This window comes from Dermacentor silvarum, chromosome 5, assembly GCF_013339745.2.
Source record: "Dermacentor silvarum isolate Dsil-2018 chromosome 5, BIME_Dsil_1.4, whole genome shotgun sequence".
Lineage (NCBI taxonomy): Eukaryota > Metazoa > Arthropoda > Arachnida > Ixodida > Ixodidae > Dermacentor > Dermacentor silvarum.
The window spans coordinates 19315274-19336696 of NC_051158.1; the positions used below are offsets into that span (position 1 = coordinate 19315274).

General features: G+C 44.0%; 2 protein-coding genes across 6 annotated transcripts in view; one reads left to right on the forward strand and one right to left on the reverse strand.

The window, feature by feature from the left end:
* The window catches only part of LOC119452989 (actin-related protein 2/3 complex subunit 1A-A), a 43697-nt gene extending 24231 nt beyond the window's left edge, over positions 1–19466 (reverse strand). For 2 of the 3 annotated variants that reach the window (XR_005192171.2, XM_037714956.2), the window contains exons 1-4: positions 19332–19466; positions 17067–17151; positions 4087–4368; positions 1871–2048 (exon numbers count right to left, since the gene is read on the reverse strand). Coding sequence is in view for 1 of the 3 variants with exons in the window: in XM_037714956.2 (XP_037570884.1) it covers positions 1871–2048; positions 4087–4368; positions 17067–17130 (524 nt within the window). In the remaining 2 variants the exon portion in view is untranslated. Of the gene's footprint in view, positions 1–1870; positions 2049–4086; positions 4369–17066; positions 17152–18783; positions 18824–19331 lie in introns of those variants that run through there. The other variant, XR_007466981.1, reaches the window with a different exon arrangement.
* A 222-nt stretch (positions 19467–19688) lies between these two features.
* Positions 19689–21423, forward strand: part of LOC119452987 (transmembrane protein 104) — a 37162-nt gene continuing 35427 nt past the window's right edge. For all 3 annotated transcript variants that reach the window (XM_049667461.1, XM_049667462.1, XM_049667463.1), the window contains exon 1: positions 19689–19898. In XM_049667461.1, the coding sequence (XP_049523418.1) occupies positions 19854–19898 (45 nt within the window). In that variant the 5' untranslated portion in view covers positions 19689–19853. The remainder of the gene's footprint in view (positions 19899–21423) is intronic.

Genomic DNA, 21423 nt, shown 5'->3' on the forward strand with positions numbered 1-21423 from the left:
CTGCAGCAAATGTAAGATAGCAACAGTAATACCTCAAAAAAGGTTTTACTGTACAGTGATCATCACCCAAGCCGAAATTCAAGCAGACATTACCGTGTGTAAGCAGAATGCTGTACAAAAGTGACTGGACAAATTTTTCAAACCACCAAGGCAGTAAGAGACAGCATTATGACTGGTGTTGTTGAAGATAGTGCCAGCTACTTTGATCGCAATCGCTGTTGGCATTTATTTTTATCAGCAGTCTTTTTATAGCCATCTCAACGAAGAGTTGTGATGGTCCGCTACTCTGTCCTTGACCTTCTCCATCTGAGCACTACCTATGAAATGATGTGTTTTATGCACGCATTTGTTTTTTCGGACTGCATTTCTGAACGTTTTTGCAGTCCCCAGGGAGTCCAAAAACTCGTACGTTGCCTGTACCGACAAGCAACAGATTTTTTTTTTAGATCGCAGACTATTTCAGCGACTTTGCCAATTTTGCCTACTAAGGAACTTACCTGAAAAAACTTACTCAAAGCAAGTCCAAGTACTAGAAGCTGCAATGCAAGGCGCCTTGCGTTGCTGCAAGAGCACAGCTCGAGTACAATCACAATGCTTTTTTTTTTTGCGTGCATTTTTACTATCTTACGTGTCTACATCTTCCAAAGGCGTTAAAACATCATCATAAGAAGAATTTATTTTTCATGATACTTTAGAGCGAGTCCAAGTTCGCAACAACTACTAAGAATTCGGGAGAGCTGGTAGCTATGCAAATGGGCATGCACTAAATGCAGCATCCTGAAAAATGAAACTGCAAATAGGGCCACAAAAGTAGCTGTTCAGAGCAGCATAATGAATTGAAAAACTTGCTTTCAGCAGAAACCAAAATGATCAATATCTCACAAGCTGCCCTTAATATCCAAGCAGACCCCTAAAAAGGAAGGCTTTCAGTGCCGACTAAAACAGTGGTAGTGGCCCAATGGCAGCAGTGGCATCAACAGCATGACAGTAATGGGAGTATGATCAACACCACCTAGGCAGCACAAGGCCTATGCACTCCGATCCATGACGTCATGCTACCTGGCCCGACCGCCATAGAATCTAATGGGGATACTCTCGCGTAAGCAACAATGATTTTGATGTCACCGCTTTCGACAAGCCAGCCTTGGCAATGGAAATTTCGGGCCAGGCATCATGACATCATAGATCGGAGTGCGTAGGCCTGTGCTATCTAGGTGGTGTTCATATGATAGAATGACAGTGGCACATATGGCACACATGCTGTAGATTCAGAATAATAGATTCCAGAGTAAGACTGGTGAATGCATCCTCCTTTCAGCCTACTGCTAATTTTGGTTAAACCTGAAGCAAGGGAAGGAACTATGGATGGGACTTCAGTAAAATGCTTCACCATATAGGTTACATTGAAAAGCTCAGCAAATTGGAGTAATTGGCATGATTTTTCCATGTTCCGTCTCACTGCCCCATTTTTGCCTCTAGAATGCTGTAACTTTATTAAAATTAAATATATTGTGGGGTACTGCATGCCAAAACCACGATCTGATTGCAAGGTATGCCATAGTGGGGATGTCCGGACTAATTTCAACTACCTGAGGCTTCTTTTAACATGCATCCAATGCACGGCACAGGAGCGTTCTTGCATGCCGTCCCTGTTGAAATGCGGCCGTTGTGGCCGTGATCAAACCTGCGACCTCATGCCACCGCCACTGTGCTACTGCAATAGGCGTGTAACTTTGTTATCAAGTGCAGCACTGAAGGGGCGTTTCTTCCAGCTGCTTTTTATCAGTGGAATTCCCTGAAAGTGTTAAATGCAGGAACAGCGTCAGTGGAGAGGATACCCTGGACTTCTAGAAGCCGAGGCAGTGCTAACCTGGTGCGGAAGTCGGTGGAGCCGCAGGCAAGCAGGCAGTTGTTGGGGTGCCAGTCGACCGAGGTGACAGTTGACTTGATGGGCTTCTTGATGTGCTTGCTCACCCACCAGTTGTGGTCCTTCTCAAAGTAGCACACTGACACCAGCTTGGCACCCGACCCCACGGCAAACTTGTTCTCTGCGCAGAAAACAACTCCGTGAAACCCATTGCGGTGGGTTGGCATCTTAGTGCCTTTTGTAAGTCAAGAAGTTGTGGGATGACACGCTGAGATAACACACTAGCAGTGCTTGTGTGTTGTATCAGTTTATACAGTATAAGGCATGTCTTGTGCTTTGTAACTCACTACCACTATGAAAAATAACATAAAGGAAACACAAACAATTAACACAAGAAAACCAAAACACATCACAGGGTTCGTACAGATTTCCAAGAAAAAAATTCAAGGACTTTTCAAGGACCCTTTCAAAAAATATTAATATTTAATACAGTAGTTCACAAGTTACATTTTATTGGACAGAACAAAGGAAAGCGATTTCACTTAGTGCACGTACAGTTTCATTCGACTAGATAAGATTTTGAAGCTCAGGGTAGGTCTTTCAGTTTCTTTTCTATTTGCGTCTTAATGCTGCCGAGTTCTTCAGCCTTGCGGTCTTTCTCAAAATGTTTGATTTCACCACGTGCGCGACGTCACCAGTTCTCTCAGCCTTTTCTGCATATCCATCTGCAGAGGCCGTTAAATCGGCAACAACTGCCTCAAGCTTCTTTTTCATCTGCAACCCTTCAACTTCTTCCATGATTATGTGCCTTTTTGTCTGCTTTGAGTTTTCCTGGTACCGTTTCTTTTCCGATTCCAAGTGTGCACTGTAATGCTGCCTCGCTGCGGACACAGCTATTCTGAGTTCTTCTGTTATAGGAACATTCAAAATTCCACCTGCCCTGTCCACTGCGTCACATATGATGCGCTGTGAAATGTATGACAAACCTTTCAGGTTCTCTACGGAGATCTGGCGTTACTGCGAGCACGCCATAGCTATGCTACAGGGTCCGATGCATCCGGCGCAACCCAAAGTTTGTAATCGTCGTTGCTGAGCCAGGCCCGTTTTTGGAATTTACATTTCCCAGGCATTATTCTGAACTATGCGCTCCACAATCGAAACGGGGGGAAAAGCAAACAAAGTGTCAACGGCATCGGAGTGCACACGCACAGATAAACAAAGCACAATGTCGCCAACAGACAACGCTCAGGCTATGAGGCTGTACCTGTTTTTAGTGGGTTGCCAATAAATCCAGCCCAAGGTGAACCCCCCCCAAAAGTGAAATACTACCAAATTCAACTGTTCAGATTCATGTAACTGATTTTTCGTTATAAATAAGCATGATGACACAACTTGTATTTTTTCCGAGGAGATCGAGATGCTCTAGCCTCATTGTGGCCAGCAACTTATGGCTGTTGGCCAACCCCGAAATCGAAGCAAGCCAAAGGGGAAAAAAAAATTTCGCGGCGGACGTGCGCTCGCCTGTTCCTCGCGCAGGAAGTTTGACTTCGCGGTCCCGGCGTTGCGGAAAGCAATGAAGCTTGCCAGGACCACCCTCAACCGCCATATAATGTGAGTCGCACAGTCGGACCCCATGAAAACCCTAAGAATTCAAGGGTTCTCAAGGACAGAAAAGAAATTCCAGGACTTCATGGCCTTGAAAACGGAACTTTCAATTTCAAGGGTTTTCAAGGATTTCAAGGACCTGTGCGCACCCTGCATCACCACTACACCAGTGCCTGCAGGTCGTTTTCAGTTCCCATGTCTATGCTCTACATTAGAAAGAAGCTAAGTGAAAGATGAGTCACTGTCCCATGTGCTCTCACAGATGGCAGCTAGAAAAAACAAGAGCCAACTCATTCAGCTCAATCAATGAACCCGAAAATGTGAGAGCAAAGCCTGACAGGATTCACAAGACATTGTGAAATTGAGGGACGCCTATAATTTCATACACCACACTCAGCACAAAAATTTTGAATATACATGACCTGCCCGATAACTGTGCACAAAATAATGCCTTCGTGCTGTACTGCTACGGTCAGCCTAGCTTGACCTAAAGCTACCTTTCATATGATGTCCAAGATTTGTATGTTTAAGATTACCACGCCATCACTTTAGTAACTGAAATGTTGCACTAACTAAGCTAACTATTCTAAAATGTTGCAGTCAGGCTCACTGACCAAGGGGCGACCACCGAACACAGGTGGCAGCACGGTTGATTCGCAGCAGCACCAAGGTGGGGGTCCACACCGTGGCGTTGGTACCAGGCTCCTCCGAGCCCAGAGTCCAGACGTACGCATTGCGGTCTGCAGAACACGTCACAATGCGGTTACTCCGTGGGGCCCAGTCGATGCTAGTCACTCGCAGGTCGTGCCGGCTGAGTGTCTGCCCCGGAGACCATCCTCCGCCCGCCTCTCGCTTGTAGAGTTGCACATCCGCGTTGTTGGGGCACAGTGCCACCTCTGCAACCATGGTGAAAAACAAACATTCAGGACAGGAAGGAAAGCAAGTGTGGTCATCATCACCATTAACCTCACTATGCCCACAACAAGACAAAGAGCACCACCAGAGACAAGCAGTTACCCCCACCATGCATCAACCAAATAGACCCCCTACAAAATTTCCAATCTCCCGCTTCTACCACATTACGCTGCACTTCTGTCGGTAGTATCTCATGTTCTACACATTACATGGCCTGCTCAACATCACCCTCCAAAGCTACCGCTGCCATCTCTTAACCCCTTAAGTGCTTTGGACGAGCTGAGCTCGTCCTGCCCAAACTGTCCCCAAACTGCTTTGGACGAGCAGAGCTCGTCCTAGCGGAATAGGTACACCCCTCTAGCGTTCTGGACGAGAAGCGCTCGTCTACGGCTTAAATTGCGTGTAATCCGCCAGATGGCAGCATTTACTCGACGATTTAGTTTTGTTCTGCGGTAGGAGCGCGGTTTTTGTATGAAAAGATGGCGTGCGGTGGCGGCGACCCATGCATAGCTGGTCCGTCAACGCGAAAAAGAAGCTTTTCATTTTTGTCATCTTCTTCGAGTGATGATGATTCGGATACAGATGTTTATCTTGTGTCCGGAAGTGATGACAGCGATGACGGTGAATTGAGCAGCTCCTCCGGTGATGATGAAGACAGCTCGGAAGCGAACATCGCGAGTGCTCGCCAGTGGATCCTGCTTGATGTGGACAATCCTCCTGTGAAGCCTCCTCGCTTTCCCTTCTTGGCCATTCCAGGCAAGACTTTCAACTTGGCATCGTCAGATGACCTTATGGAATATATACGGAGGGAAGATGAGCCACCTTGACTACTGCCTCACCCTAATTGAGGCGATCCTGACTAGGTACCTTGATCCTTCAAAAAAGACAAAGCGCGGCCGACCGTCTGATGTGCTTGACGCTGTGCGTCTCAAGGAAAGGCACTTTGCTTCTTACATCCCGCCAAGCGAAACCAAAGCAGCGCCAACAAGAAAATGCTTCATTTGCTGTCGGAAGCGAGGAGAAAACGGGAAACAGTTGAGAAAGGAAACTCGCTTTTGGTGCAGGAGGTGCAACAAGCCGCTTTGCGTTATTCGATGTTTCGAAATTTTCCACACAGTCCCGAAGCTTCCCGAGTGAAATAGCCCAAGGGTACTTAGCCTACACAAGGGAACAAATATGTGACGTCTGCAACTGTTTTTATGAGGTTTTTATTTATATTAGCAGCAGGCAGCTGGTCTCCTATGTATTGTTCCGAAATAAACTTTATTGTGTTGATTTGACTAAGTATGTGGTTCAAATATTTTTTCAACATCGGCTAGCTGCTTTTTAGTACAATCAGATTCGAAATCAGCAATAAAAAAAATAGGCACTTTTGGTTCGGAAATTGGCAAAAAAATAGAGCACTTAAGGGGTTAACCAATCATTCGCCTTTTCATCACTGTTTGCAGTATCCTTAGTTTCCCAAGGTATTTCTACATGTTTTAATTTCGAGATTTTGTCATTACTCCTTTGTTAATGGACTTGGGATTGTTAACAGTGTTACAAGTAATGTGCTACAGATAGATTTCACTATATAAAACACACAAGTATACTTATTTGCAGTGCTAGTCATGTCAGTATGTATGGCAACAGAGCCATGTTATGTCATTTAGAATCCCCTAGACACAAAGGGGAGAATACCACGCATACATTTTTTCGCCCCGAGAGCACAACATTTGTGGGATATATACGCACTTTATTAACGATTATTTACTTTAGATGCAGCAAACTTGAAACATCAGTGAATGATAAGCAACAGAATGCTTTTAGATCACAGTAACTTCTTCAATGACTGTGCTGTAGGTGATTTTGCGTGCTTCAGGAACTCGTGAGGATAAGCTTGCTCAAAGTAAGTACACTGCTGCTAATTTCTTTTTATTTGAATTTATTTGCCAAAAGGATACAAAAATGATAAAAATACAAAAGGCAACTGGATCCTTAGCATCAAGCTAGTTTGAATCCATACACAAATAAGAAGAGATATATATTTACACAATAGCAATTTCAACAGCTGTGTATTTATGCAGGTAGCAGACATCTTGTAATTATAATTAAACATTAATACAGGTCTTTGTAATGGTGTTTCAGCTTAACAAAAAAGTATTTACTTTGCTTTACTTGAACAGGAAGACTGTTCCACAAAGTGCAACCAACGCTAGGTTGCCGGCTTCGTAGCCTCGTGTTGGAAACCAGGAAGACATGAATGATAAGCAGTGAAGTGGACAATTGTTACTTATACAATAATACACCATAATTGCAGTTTTATACTTCATTAGCAGTTAAGGGGCGTGATTTGATATTTGTTAGAGTGGCTTGGTAGAGGGCAGCATAACTTGAACTTGACAAAAAACGATTTGTTCGCTTCTGCAGCACTATAAGTGGCCTTAAGTAAATCATACATACGGCCCCACAACTCTACACAATGTGATATCTGACTATGAAAAAGAGCAAAATAGATTGTTCTCAAAGTCGGTACACATCGAAAAACTGGCGACATTTAAATATAGCAAAGCAAACACTGCTGAGCTTTTTACACAGCAAACCAATATGCATTTTCCAGTTTAAATGATCGTCTATTACAACACCGCGATATGTTATACTATTCACACGTTCAATGCGCTCTCCCTCTACCTGAAGCACACGAGTCGAAGGCTGTAGCATTGTGTGAAGAATGAATTAACATATATTTTGTCTTTTGTACATTCAGTAGCAGTTTATTGGCGTGAAACCGATTACTAGACAGTTATAGTACGGCGTACGCTATAGTCGGATACACCTTAAGTCTGCAGCGAAGCCCCACCCATGCCCTCATAACCACCAGCCACTGTTTCGCCGCAACGCTTCAAATAGTTCGTACTTCAAACTTTCCCTCTTACCTAAATAAGACGGTAACCACAAAAACAAAGTTATAAGCGCATAATTTTATACTTTTCCCCTCGTCGATTATAGTGGAACATACAAGTACAACGAGTACAGTCGTATCAAGTACGACGCCATTTGAAAAGGTCACATGATGACGATTTTGTTTGCTTCTGTGATTGGCTGGCGGAGTAACACAACCGCGTGCGGTTAGTGTGCCTTTGTTGCCAACTACTGTTTTTTTAAAGTTGTATCCTACTATAAGCAGCGCATGTTTATTACAGTTTCAGTTGGCCTGCGAGATCTTCCAATCTCAGGCCATATGCCGTTGTCGCGCCTATCTCCAGACTTCACCGATAAGTGGCGCTGACATCCAGAAGGTTTCCCTCATTAAGCTTCGTCTCGTTCGAAATGAGAAGCGACCTCGAACACTCCACAAGGTTATTCATAATACAGTGTTGGCAAAGTGGCCTAAGACTAAGTGAAAACCGTTTACGTAGTCATTTGCTATGAACGAAGTGAATTCTACAAAAGCAACGCCAAATTCAAATCGAAGCGGGGACAGCTGCCATGTTTTACGTAAAATACGTAAACCACGCAAAAACGGTAACGCTAAATCTAAGAAATAGCATGCGTACGCTATACGGTATGGGTCGTTTAGCATTCTGCGCATGCGCAGTGACGACCCGCTATTTTATAACGTACACTGAACTAAAACTGGCTACTAATAAGTTTCATTTCTTTGTTAGCTATACAAAAAGCTTCAGGCGTAGACACACGTGCACAAATGAGAGCAGTGTCATCCGCATACGTGACAGGAGTGAAATTACGCAATATCAACGGCAGATCGTTCACGTATAATGAAAATATGGGTCCCGAAACTGATCCTTGGGGGACTCCAGTTGTGACCTCAGAAAAATCCGATTCGACATCGAGAAATCGTACCTTTTGTTGTCTATTGGTGAGATAGCTTCTGAAAAATTCTAGACACCACGGAAGCCATAATGTTCTAGTTTCTCAAGTAATATTCCATGATGTACAGTACTGAAAGCTTTTTTTAATGTCAATGAACAAACCAAATACAATTATATCATTGTTTAAAGTAGGTGTTTACAATATCTGAGAAAGATAATATAGCAGTGGCAGTTTACCTCTTGCTCCCTGAAACCATGCTGGCTAGGTGTTAGCACCGATTCTAGTTCAACAAAACTAATGACCTGTTTCGCAATGCGTTTTTCAAAAGCTGTAATAATGGCGCTCACGACAGATATTGGGCTCTAATTTCCAGGAAGGTTTCAGTGTCCATTTTTGTGTATAGGACCAACTTTAGCAAGCTTTAAGAGATCTGGGTACGTAGCTGTGTAAAATACATCTCTATACTACATTGTTTTAATATAAACAGAACCTCATCACATCCAGTGCTATGTTTACATGGCATCGTGTTGACTACTTTGACGATCTCAGCTGCCGTGATTTCGACATCACCAAAAAAATTGATCACTCTATCAGGAAGACTATCAAGCATAAAGTCACGGCATATATTCGTCATTTCCTTGCCGATGCCCAAAAAGTAAGTATTGAAAGATGCCACTATTAACTCTTCCAATATTCCTGTCACATGAGTGTAGGACATACTGTATTGGTTAGGAGTTGGTTTTATTATTGAGTTAATAATTTTCCAAGTAATTTTATAGTCTCTTGTATATGGCACCTTGCACTGCCACAAGAGAGCTGTGCAGCTATACCATCACAAATTCTTATCTTGCATGCATTCTTTTGCAATCGTGCGCTGCCCCATCCTTAACTCCCTTAAAACTCTTTTGCAAACACAATTTATTTTTCATAAAGCTGGACTTATAGAATGAGTCAAAATTCATAAACTTCATGAGGCTTGGCAGGTATGATCACAGAGATTAACACGGTCAAAATTAATCTGGAGCCTTTAACCATGCTATCCAAAGTGAAGGGCTCTGGATTAATTTTGACCATCTGGGGTTCCTTAACGTGGCTTAAATGATAAGCACACAAGCGTTTTTCCATTTTTTCAGCATCGAAATGCAGCTGCCGTGGCTGGGAATTGAACCCATGACCTCATATTCTACAGCAGAATACCAAAAACACTAAGCCACAGCAGCGGGTAAAAAAGGAAGATCTAGGACCCAGGGCATTCGTGTGTGGATTACCTAATGATGTCTGCTTAGGTGAGAACCCTCCCCCTCATTTTTTCCAGCCCTTTCTCTTATCATTTATGTATACAGTCTTATAATTATACATGCTTTACATATCACAAGTGTTGCCTTTGTGTTTTAGTTGCAGCTGAAACCAATTTGCACCAGAATCCGTTTTTGAGTGTCCTTTATGCTATCGCAACTCAACAAGTTTTACACTAAACTGGTGCAGGGTGCACAATTTGTTGACTAGGAAAATGCAGCCTGCTCTGAAGATGAACAGCAACACCTGAAGGTAGGGCAAAGTTGAAAAAGAACAAATCTTACCAGACAAAAATATAAAGCATTTACAAGACAAGAGCTTGTTCCTACCCATATCTGTCAACACAAAGCACTTTACACAGTTCCTTAAACTCACTCTACTGTGCCTTAGACGAGCTCGGTACGTCCACACGTTTCAGGTAAAAACGACCAAGGATCGAGCTATGCTTATCGACAGTACTTTTTAATTTTCTAGCAACCCCATGAACAAACTGGTTTTGTCTCAGTACTCTGTCCAGGGTTCGTACAGGTTTCCAAGAAAAAAATTCAAGGACTTTTCAAGGACCTTTCAAAAAATTTCGATATTTAATACGGTGGTTCACACACGTTACATTTTATTGGACAGAACAATGGAAAGTTATTTGACTTAGTGCACGTATAGTTTCTTTCGACTGGATGAAATTCTGAAGCTCGGGGCAGGTCTTTCAGTTTCTTTTCTATTTGCATCTTAATGCTGCTGAGTTCTTCAGCCTTCGCTTTTGCAGTCTTTCTCAAGCTGTTTGATTTCACCACGTGCGAGATGTCACTAGTTCTCTCAGCCTTTTCTGCATATCCATCGGCAAAGGCCGTTAAATCGGCAACGACTGCCTCAAGCTTTCTTTTCTTCGTCTGCAACCCTTCAACTTCTTCCATGATTGTGCGCCTTTTTGTCTGCTTTGAGTTTTCCTGGTACCGTTTCCTTTCCGATTCCAAGTGTGCACCGTAATGCTGCCTCGCTGCGGACACAGCTATACTGAGTTCTTTTGTTACAGGAACATTCAAAATTCCACCTTCCCTGTCCTCTGCGTCACATATGATACGCTGTGAAATGTATGACAAAGCTTTCAAATTCTCTAAGGACATATGGCGGTTGACGCTGAACTCCCGTTCGACAGTTGCTTGCCCATGGCTCAAAACAAGCAACAGCCTGACTGCTTTCCACAGCTCTTTGTAGGAAGGATTGAAGCTCAGGAGGCCATGAAAAAACTCATCCAGCCTGCTAAGGCTCCTCTCAAATTTTCGCGCGGTGGGGGTCCGATGTATCCGGCAAAACCCAAAGTTTGTAATCGTCGTTGCTGAGCCCGGCGTTTTGTAATTTAAATTTCCCAGGCATTATTCTGAACCTTGCGCACCACAACCGAAACGGGGGGAAAAGCAAACAAAGCGTCGACGACACCGGAGCACGCACACAGATAAACAAAGCACAATGTGGCCAACAGACAACGCTCAGGCTATGAGGCGGTACCTGTTTTTAGTGGGTTGCCAATAAATCCAGCCCAAGGCAACCCCCCCCCCCCCCCAAAAAAAAATAGTGAAATACTACCAAATTCAACTGTTAAGATTCATGTAACTGCTTTTTCGTTACAAATAAGCATGGTGGCACAATTTGTATTTTTCCCGAGGAGGTCGAGACGCTCTAGACTCATTGTGGCCAGCAACTTATGGCTTTTGGCCAACTCCGAAGTCGAAGCAAGCCAGAGGGAAAAAAATGAAAAAAGTGCGCAATGGACACGCGCTCGCTTCTTCCTCGAGCGGGAAGTTTGACTTCGCGGTCCCGGCGTTGCGGAAAGCAATGAAGTTTGCCGGGACCACCCTCAACTGCCATATAATGCGAGTCGCACTGTCGGACCCCATGAAAACCCCAAGAATTCAAGGGATTTCAAGGACGGAAAAGAAATTCCAGGACTTTCAAGGCCTTGAAAACGGAACTTTCAATTTCGAGGGTTTTCAAGGATTTCAAGGACCTGTGCGCACCCTGTCTGTCATGCTTCTGGTAGAAGGCAGTGTATGATGTGTGGAGTAGCGCAAGCAGAAGCGAGTTTATTATAGCAGAAGTAAAACAATTTGACAACTGGATTCCTTAAAAATGGCGCCGCCAGCAGCTCGAGCTTTGTTGGCTTCTTCGTTAAAAATAAAAGTTGACTTCAGCAATGAATCGTGTCATTTGGAAGATGAAATGTATTGCTCTTCAAGTGAAGAAGGTGCCAAGATTCTCTACACATTCAGCTCGTCCTGTGAGAGCTCTGGTGACTTCAAGGTCGCAAGGCAGTGTTGCGAACTCAATGCAAACAAAAGCCTTGAATGCCTGCCTTGCTTTCAGTTCTTGGCGTCTCTAGCTAATACGTTCGATGTGGAGGACACAGGTGATCTATTGGAGTACGGTTAAACTTGGATCTAACAAAATTGACAAATTCCCGAAAAACTTCGTTATGATGAGGATTTCTATTATAAGACATTTGTGATTTATGAATAGATTTGGAATTATAATAGATTTGTCAACAAGGCACCCCTCAGGGGAGACGAAACGTCTTTTCTTGTATTCTTTCAGTGGTCGGTGTCCTTTTTACCCTTCATGATGCCTCCCGACCAGACGGGCTTCCGTCAAAACCTCGACTTCATTAACCTTCGCTCATTTGTGAACAAGACTCCCCTCAGGGGAGCCGAAACGTCTTGTATTCTTTCAGTGGTCGGTGTCCCTCTTTTTACCCTTCTTCATGATGCCTCCCGACTAGACGGGCTTCCAACAAAACCTCGACTTCAAAGAGGATTTCGTTATATGCAGGTTCGGCACGAAAATTCGAAAAAGAAACGCTTACCGTACTTACTCAATTCTAACGCGCCCTCGATAGTAACGAGCACCCGTTTTCCGTGACCAAAAGAGAGGGAAAAAAATCCTTTACAGTACGGCACACCTCATGCTTTCATACAGAAATACAACTATCGCTCAAGATTTACTCCCAATACACTAAAGTTGCGATGAACAAAAAAGTCCCAGTTTCGCCCGAAAGGCGAAGCATCGATTGCAACAACAAATTAGCAGACAGCTATACGAAGTAAGGATAGTAGTCTTATTGGCCGTGTAAACTTGTAAACATTCGCTGTTTAACTAAATTGGTAGACTAATGACTAAGCACACGTACTACAGCACATGGTCGAGGCTACGGGAGCTACCTAGTGTCAGGTTAGTGAAGTGCAGAGACTTGCGCAGTAACCAAAGAGTGGCGCTGCCAGCGCACTGAAAAAAAAAAAAAAAGTTTTTTTTTTTTGCCTTTCGGAAACATCAACTGGAAAAGAAGAGCGCCGGCATGGTGGGCTATGCCAGCTGCAGCAAGCGGCGGGATCAGGTTTGAATGAAGGGAGGGGGAAAGGTCACACCCACGGCGGCAAGATCGCCAGGTCGAGAGATGCAGGCCCGCCTCGTGCACGCTCGCAGGCACGCACACGTGCGCTCGCTCTCGCCTTGCAGTCGCCGTGAATTCGAGCGCACCAAGCGTGCCGCTTCGCATTCCGTCGTGGTGGAGAAGGTGCTTCCGGTTGCTGCTCGCGCAAAAATGACAAAATTTGGGACGAGATCTCTAGGTTGTCGGCGGGGAAAATTCGTTATTTCGAGGGGGTCTCCCGCTGCCACTTCGTTACGTAGAGGTCTCAAATACATGTGCTTCTAAGGAGTAACGGCAGGGAATAGAAAAACTTCATTATATCCAGGAATTCGTTATATGGAGGTTCGTTATAAGCAGGTTTAACTGTATTTTAAGGTGTACTCTGCAGGCGAATATATAGTTTTATGCCCGCTGTTCATACTTATCGCATAGTGTTGTTAAGCTTCAGATTTACAGTAATGGTTCAGATTTTGAATAAATAAACACTTAAAACATTGTCTATGTTTCTCATAAACAATTCCTCAATAAAAATACTTGGCCATTCTTGGTCAGATTTTGGGATAATGGTGGGTGGATAATGGAAGGGGTTAGCTCTTTCATTACGCCTATTCAGATTGATCATTGGTGATCGATGCTTTAAATCACCGATTTCTACATGTTGGAGTCATTTCTTATGCAATTAGCGCCACCTAGTGTTTAGTCCAGGCATTCCACTTGTAGAATCAGGGATTTATGAAGCTGATGTGCTGGAGTTATAAAGCTTAAAAGATGGTTGCTCTGTCTCTAAGTTTCCTCTGGCGATGTTGTCGTTCTTGACAGACCTTTTTGTGAACCAATGTGCGAGTGTTGTAGTGAAAAGGGGCACGGCTGTCACCCTCTGTAGTGCTTGAGAAAGAAAATGTGGCGCTCATGATTACGCCGCACTAATTTCAAATTTTTGTGATTGAAAGAATCCCGACAAATCAAGAATCAAATTATGTTGTTGGCTTCGCCATGTGATGGTACTGAGCGGTGATAATTACCCGAAAATGATGCCAGCTGTTCACTAGTGAGCTTCGGTTTGGAGTGAAAGTAGTTTTATGCCACCAATGCGCATTTCTGAAGGTCCGCCACATGTCCAAGATGTGGACCTGCCATTTTCAGCCAGTATGCAAGAGTTTAGGTTTCGCTTCTCGCATAAAATCCCAGCGATGGGTGCTGCCAGTGTTACTAAACGCATTTATGGAACGTTGCTCTCTGGCGGCGGCGTCTCGTGCTGCGAGAAAAGCGTTCAGCTCGGCACTATACCACCCCCCCATTTAAATCTAGTGATGAGGATTCGAGCTACGAGTCTGAAGATGACAGCAAACCAGATTCAAGCACTGACAGCAATGATGTTTTGAGTCAGCCAGGGACATTCACAGCTGTTCACCGGCGAGTTTTATTTACGGCTTTGAGCGGTCTCCTTCCTCATGCGCGTTTATCTGCCCATCTTCGTGCACATCTGAAGAGCTACAGTGATTATCTGCAGGGTGCGGACTTTGTTTGGTCAGAATGTGCAAAGAAAATTCAGTTTATGATTGGATGAATATTCTGCAGTTTCCCAGCTACGCAGAGAGAGATGGGTCCTGGAAAGAGGCGACTCCAGATGAACTGATATTTATTGGACTTCTCATCGGACCATCCCCAGAAGATGCCAAAAAGGCTACACTGCAAAATGCGTTACGAGGACCGCTAAGTTGAAAAAAAAAAAAAAAAGAAAAAAAAAAACACATTGTGCAAAAAGTGCATAGTGCACATAAGCTTCATAATAACTAAGAACCGCATCATCGCATGGCAGGAGCGGTGAAGCAGTTCCTGGTCTCAGTTTCTTTTTTGTATCCGAAGACCGGCAGTGTACTAAGCATTTATTTTTTCAGACATTTTTTTCTGGGTGATTTATTTGTGAAATGTATATTCCAAATTTCCTTTGATATTAAGGATTTTATAGATATGTTTTTATCAACTGGACACAAAATGGCACTTTTTAGAATTTGTATGTGTTATCTAGTACATTTTTTGCTTTGCAACATATGTTTTTGGTAAAACCACTTCATTATGTACAATTTGCTATGCTGCAATGTGTGCTGGAATATTATTTGTAGTGGAGAAAATTTTTTGCCGGTATCTATAAAAGCATTTTATTGTGGTAATGAGAGAGTTAAGAAACAATGGGCAATTATGAGAAATGTGCAGTGCTTAGCAATTCAAACAAATTAACTGGCCTGCATGACAGATGGAGCTTTTTGTGCCAAGGTGAGTGTCATGTGATCGCTGGGAAGACCAAATGCAGTCCCAATATATCTCAAAGTCGCTCGTTTTCATTGTATACCACAATACATCAGCTTGGTGTTCGCAGTTCCCATTTGTGGCACAAAAAAACTTTGGCTGCCATGAAGGCCGATTATCGCATTTCAATCGCTGAGCACTGTGCAGTATCGTCAACTGCTAAAAGAAACACCCCTTTAATATTTGGCCATTAATTAAACTATGGCACGAAAACATTAGGCTATATTTCAATGCAGTGATGTGAACCTAATGCGTCCTATCAGCACTTTCTTTTTCCCTCCGACAGTTTTTCTGTGATTGGCTTTATTATCAACTAGGTGTTAATTATAGGAGCGAACAGTACTCTACATCACCTCTATCATCATGATGTTCATCATTACCTTATATTTATGTCCACTGCAAGACAATTGAAGGCCTCTCCCTGCGATCCCCAATTACCCGTCTTGTGCTAGCCGATTCCAACTTGCGCCTGCAAATTTCCAAATTCCATCGCCCAACCTAGTTTTCTGCCGTCCTCAACTACGCTTTCCTTCCCCTGGAATCCATTCTGTACCTCTAATGGTCCACCGGTTATCTGCCCTATGCATTACATGGCCCTACCCCCAGCTCCATTTTTTTCTCTTAAATGTCAACTAGAATATCGGCTATCCCCATTTGCTCTCTGATCCACACCGCTCTCTTCCGGTCTCTTAACGTTACTCCTAAGATTTTTCGTTCCATCGCTCTTTGTGCGGTCCTTAACTTGTTCTCGAGCTTCTTTGTTAACCTCCAAGTTTCTGCCCCATATGTTAGCACCGGTAGAATGCAATGATTGTACACTTTTCAACGACAGTGGTAAGCTCCCAGTCAGGATTTGGCAATGCCTGCCGTATGCACTCCAACCCAATTTTATTCTTCTGTAAATTTCTTTCTCGTGATCAGAGTCCCCTGTGAAAACGTATTCCTTTACAGACTCTAGAGGCTGACTGGCGATCCTGAATTCTTGTTCCCTTGCTTCCTATTGAACATTATCTTTGTCTTCTGCATATTCATCTTCAACCCAATTCTTACGCTTTCTCGATTAAGGTCCTCAATCATTTGTTGTAATTCGTCTCCATTGTTGCTGAATAGGACAATGTCATCTGCAAACCGAAGGTTGCTGAGATATTTGCCATTGATCCTCACTCCTAAGCCTTCCCAGTCTAATAGCTTGAACACTTCTAAGCATGCAGTGAATAGCATTGGAGAGATGGTGTCTCATTGCCTGACCCCTTTCTTGATAGGTAACTTTCTACTTTTCTTGTGGAGAACCAAGTTTGCTGTGTAATCCTTGTAGATATTTGCCAATATATTCACGTATGCATCCTGTACTTCTTGGTTGCGTAATGCCTCTATGATTGCTGGTATCTGTACTGAATCAAATGCCTTTTCATAATCTATGAAAGCCATATAGAGAGGTTGATTGTACTCCGCAGATTTCTCGATTACCTGATTGATGACATGGATGTGACCCACTGTAGAATATCCCTTCCTGAAGCCAGCTTATTCTCTTGGTTGATTGAAGTCAAGTGTTGTCCTGATTGTATTGGAAATTATCTTGGTGAACATTTTATACAATACTGAAAGCAAGCTAATGGGTCTATAATTCTTGAATTCTTTAACGTCTCCCTTCTTATGGATTAGTATAATGTTGGCATTCTTCAACGCTCTCTGGTACACTTGAACTTGTGAGGCATTGCATATAAAGAGCCGCAAGCTTTCCAAGCATGATATTTCCTGCATCTTAGATTAAATCAATTGTTCTTCCATCTTATCCTGCTGCTTTTCCCAAGTGTGAACAAATGAGCAGAACCTCCAGGGGCCTACCTGTACGATCCTTGTTCCATGTGTGGCAGGTGATGGGCTCCACACCAAAACTGTGTACATCCATGGTCCAAGAGTGGAGATGTCACTGCATGAAGTGTGTATGCAGAGTTAAGACACTTTCACATAGTGTTGCACAAAAACATAATGTCAGTATACAAGGTTACATTGTATAAGAAAATGTGTGCTATCATCAGTCAAGTTCTGCAAATAACTTTACAAGTATAACAAGCTTTTGCACAACGGTCATCAAGAACATACATGATATCCCGCTTCACATCCACGAAGTTGTTCTCTAGTTATCGGATCTAAATTCAAGTTCGGCTGCCACCAGTGCATTCTACACACTTCTTATGCGACTTTAAACAGCAGGAAAGGGATTGCCTGACAGGTGAATGCAGACTGCACCTACTTGATTCACAATGTTGCCTTGTGCGCTAGAAACTGATTCAACAGCACACTCATAATCATGCAAAGTGTGTTGATAACATACAGGGTGAAGTTTACAACCATCACGTGCAACAATCGGCCAAGAGAAAAGCCTTGTTTGGAGCTGTGTGAATCTCGACCCTCACAGTGTCATGGACACCTAGTCAGGCATGACCTAAGCGTGCCGCGCATCGGTGCTTATGCGTGGGTCGGCTTACTAATGAATGACGCAGCACTTTCTGCCAGCGTGTGCAGACAAACAAAGTGAGCGAGACTTGTGGCATCAACACTGCTTGCTCTCCAACTTTGAAACATCAAACGAGCCAAAGCGAAACAATGGGCTGGGGGCAAGGGAGCAGAGTTTACAAGTTCGCTTGGCAGCTCCTGTAAACAAACACAGCAAACATAGCAGGTCGTTTGTAAATAAACAAAAGTTGTAGAGAAGTTTTTCAAAAATGAAAAAGAAAGCACAAAAAAGGAGAAGAGTTATAATTGCCACGTGTACCTCACCTGTTTGTATTTTTTGAGTGCATCTATCAACGAAGAGCAACTTTTTTTGTTGTTCTTAATAAGAGGATGTTTCTTACAGGATAATGGTCAGATTGAAGTTCGGAATTCGCCGACTGCACTGTCCTACTATAGCTAGTCTGCAACAAGCGAAACGACTTTCGATAAACAACGCGATCATCTCCTTAACTAACCGACAGCAGCCTGGAAAATTTTCAGAAATTTTACTCAGCACAAATAAAGAAAAAGAACGATGGGGCTATACAATTGGCCCGACAGTGACAAGCGGAAGCGCGGGCACAGTTGAGAACCCACTGACGCGTGCATTCTTTGCTCCAGAGTCACTTGACAACCTATTAGTGTACTTGCACACGGGGTCATTGTTTTGATCAATTACACGAAATGGGCCTACGGCTGGGCAACGCCAAGGAACATTCAACGGCCTTCCGTCCTCGGCCGGCGGAAAGCTCCTGCCGTCCGCACGCCCACACGCGTCGACCCTTTTCCGGCCCTCACGGCGGCTTGTTAAAGTCGCAATTGGAGCACAGTGCAAACGTCTACACGACACAATGAGGACGTCATTCGGGCCGCTTAGGGACCGTTTAAAATGTTTTCGCCTCGGCGCAACCCGGCACAGTCTAAACATTCCGGTCGCGGGAGTTACGTCACGGCCGGATTTACTACGCCCGCCGCCGCGTTGAATCACCGCCAGATTTCAGCGCAGCAACTTGAAACGGCTGAAATCACGAAGTGACGCAGAGAGCTTTGAAGGTGTTCAGCTCACTGTATGATAATCTGGCTGGCAATCAGGCCTTCCTAAATCGTTCTGCAATCGGGAAACACAGAGCAGACAAGACGATGCAATTGGCGCAACATCTCGCCTTCGAAATAAGTTGGCGCCCTATAATGAAAGCATGGTCGAAACGATCGGCGGCAGCTTGACGAACGCACCTGTCACTTAATCAAGGCAGGTGTCGGTGCGCATAGCATTATTTTCGGACTGAGCGAAGCACGGCAACTCACCGGGGCCGAAAACCTGTTGCGCTGTCGACGGAGAAAACGACGCCGCTACCAAGCCAACAGCAAAAGCTAACGGAAGAAGGAACGAGAGAGGAGCGCAATGTCACTGGAGGCAAAGGCGAAGCCGCGCCCAGTACAAAGATTGCGAGTCGTATCACCGGAACGGCGGCACATCCTTCGTCGGCAAACATTTAGGCCTAGTGGCATTGCGGGGGAGTAACCCGTCATCGTCGCCGACAGCTCGCCGTGAATAAATATTTATTCGAGACGCAGCCATCACTATAAAGATACAGCGATTGAGGCACTTCTTACCTTTGCGTCTGGCAGCCTAGACATGAAAACGGGTGCCGAATGTTGAAGAAAATCAAGCGACTTTCGTCGACCGGGGAGCTTGCCTCCACGGTCTCTGCGATAAAAAACTTACTCGTATTTTGGATTGTGTTGGCTTTGCCGGCGGATGCCGGAGCGGCTAACAGACTAACATCTAGCCGGAAAGTGCAGCGATATTCGCGCGTAACATTTCTCCGTGTCGTAATATTGTAGTGCTTGTGCAAAATTTTGGGGTAGCTGTTTATAATGACAACTTTATTCAAAAGTATAGCAACGTGTTTTGTTTAATTGAACAGATAAATGTTACGCATACAGCCGCGACGGTGTGCTGCTGTCGCCAGCGCGTCCAGCTGGTGTCGGTGCTGTATGGGGGGTTGTGGCTTGCGATGCCAGCAGCGCGTAAGCTTCTAAGTTATCGTAGATAAATTTTTAAATACTCCTTTTTCCCCCTAACTACTTGCAAGTTTTAGAGCGCTTCGTTAGTAGCTTCAAGCCAAAACAATCATGGCAGGTGACTCGGTGGACGCATCGGACAGTATTTCACCTCTGGTGAGTTGCTTTATGTTGTGATACTTGTCCGGTTTCTGCGTGTATGAAGACAGCTTGTTTACTCGTTTTGTATTAGTTTTCTTGTTCACCATCACTGAACGTGCTTGTTATCTTGTTGTCGCTGCTTGTCGCTGTCACCTGCGTAGACTTGATGCTGGAAGCTCGTTTCGAGTTCAGTCCGCGTGATGCTGGTTTTACAGGCGCGCATTGATAGCGAAAATGACGTGTTACATGCGAGGCGGTTTTCAGCTCGTGATGAGCAGTCTGGCAGCATTTTTTTTTATTATTTGTTTCCTGACTGCTATTGCTTAAATGCGCTGAGCAGCTGTTGGGTGCTGCGGCTACGTGTTATTGTGGGAGGCACTATATCCTTCTCGTTGCATGCTCGACGTTTCTCAGCTTTGCCTGTGCTTTTAACGTCGCACAGCAAAGTAGTCTAGAAAACACATCGTTTTTTGTTTTCTCTGAAAACACTTTTCCTGCATCGCTTTACCACCATGTCTTGCGGTGCTGTAGAAGTATAGCGTGTCAGTCATAGCTAAGGACAAACGAAAAGAACAAGTCCCTTCCTTTCGTGTATTTTGTCCCATGCATTGTTACTCTGTTTAGCCATAACATGTGCCAATCATGTTTCCTAAAGTCGTGTAGTGCACTTATAACCATAAATTTTGACTTGGTTCAGGCGCAGAAGGTAACTTCCGCTTAAATATCATTGGAGCCGTGTTCGGCATGTGGGAAAGTGCTAAAATAAATGTACTGCCAAAACTGAGGACTAGCCTGCATCTGTCATATCACTCAATGTGCATGTGAAGATGTATCATGAAAATATTCTCTCATGACTGCCCAGTTTTTGTTCCAGTCACATGTCGCCAAGCTTGGGAAGTGCCATGCCATGCGGCAATTGCCATAGTTTCCTCTATGGCTGTTTCTGCTATCTATGCACACCAGGAGGTCGTTATCGCCTCCTGGTGTTCTCTTGGCCAGAACCTACTGTGCGAATAGCCGAACACTAAGCGGAAGAAGTGGAGTTGTCTACTTCACAAAACCGCCAAGAAAATGCCTAACGCTGCTTTTTTTTTTTTTTTTCTTCAACCTACACTTGTAGATGGTAATGTGAGAGGCAGAGGTTGCACTCTCAGAGACTTCCTGCATTTAACTGTCCATCTCTAAGGCCATATGTTGGTCAGCATCTTTTGTCCAGAAGCATTAGTGTCTGATAAATGGCAGGCATCATGCCTTTTATCACCATATCATCACCCTCTGTCTGCTCTCGTAACAGTACACCCAGATTTCACCCGCACAACATGTGTCTAGCTGCAACACATATTTTCTTTGTGATATAACTGTTTGTTCTTGGATTCTGTCCTTTGCAGGTTAAGCTGCATTCACTCATAAAGAAATTAAAAACAAAGAAGTGGGAAAGCATTAGATTTATATGCCGGGTGATTACAGACAACACCATCTCTAAAGCAGCCACAAGTCGCTGTTGTTGTCCTACATATCTTGTTTTGTCTAGTACCTGAAT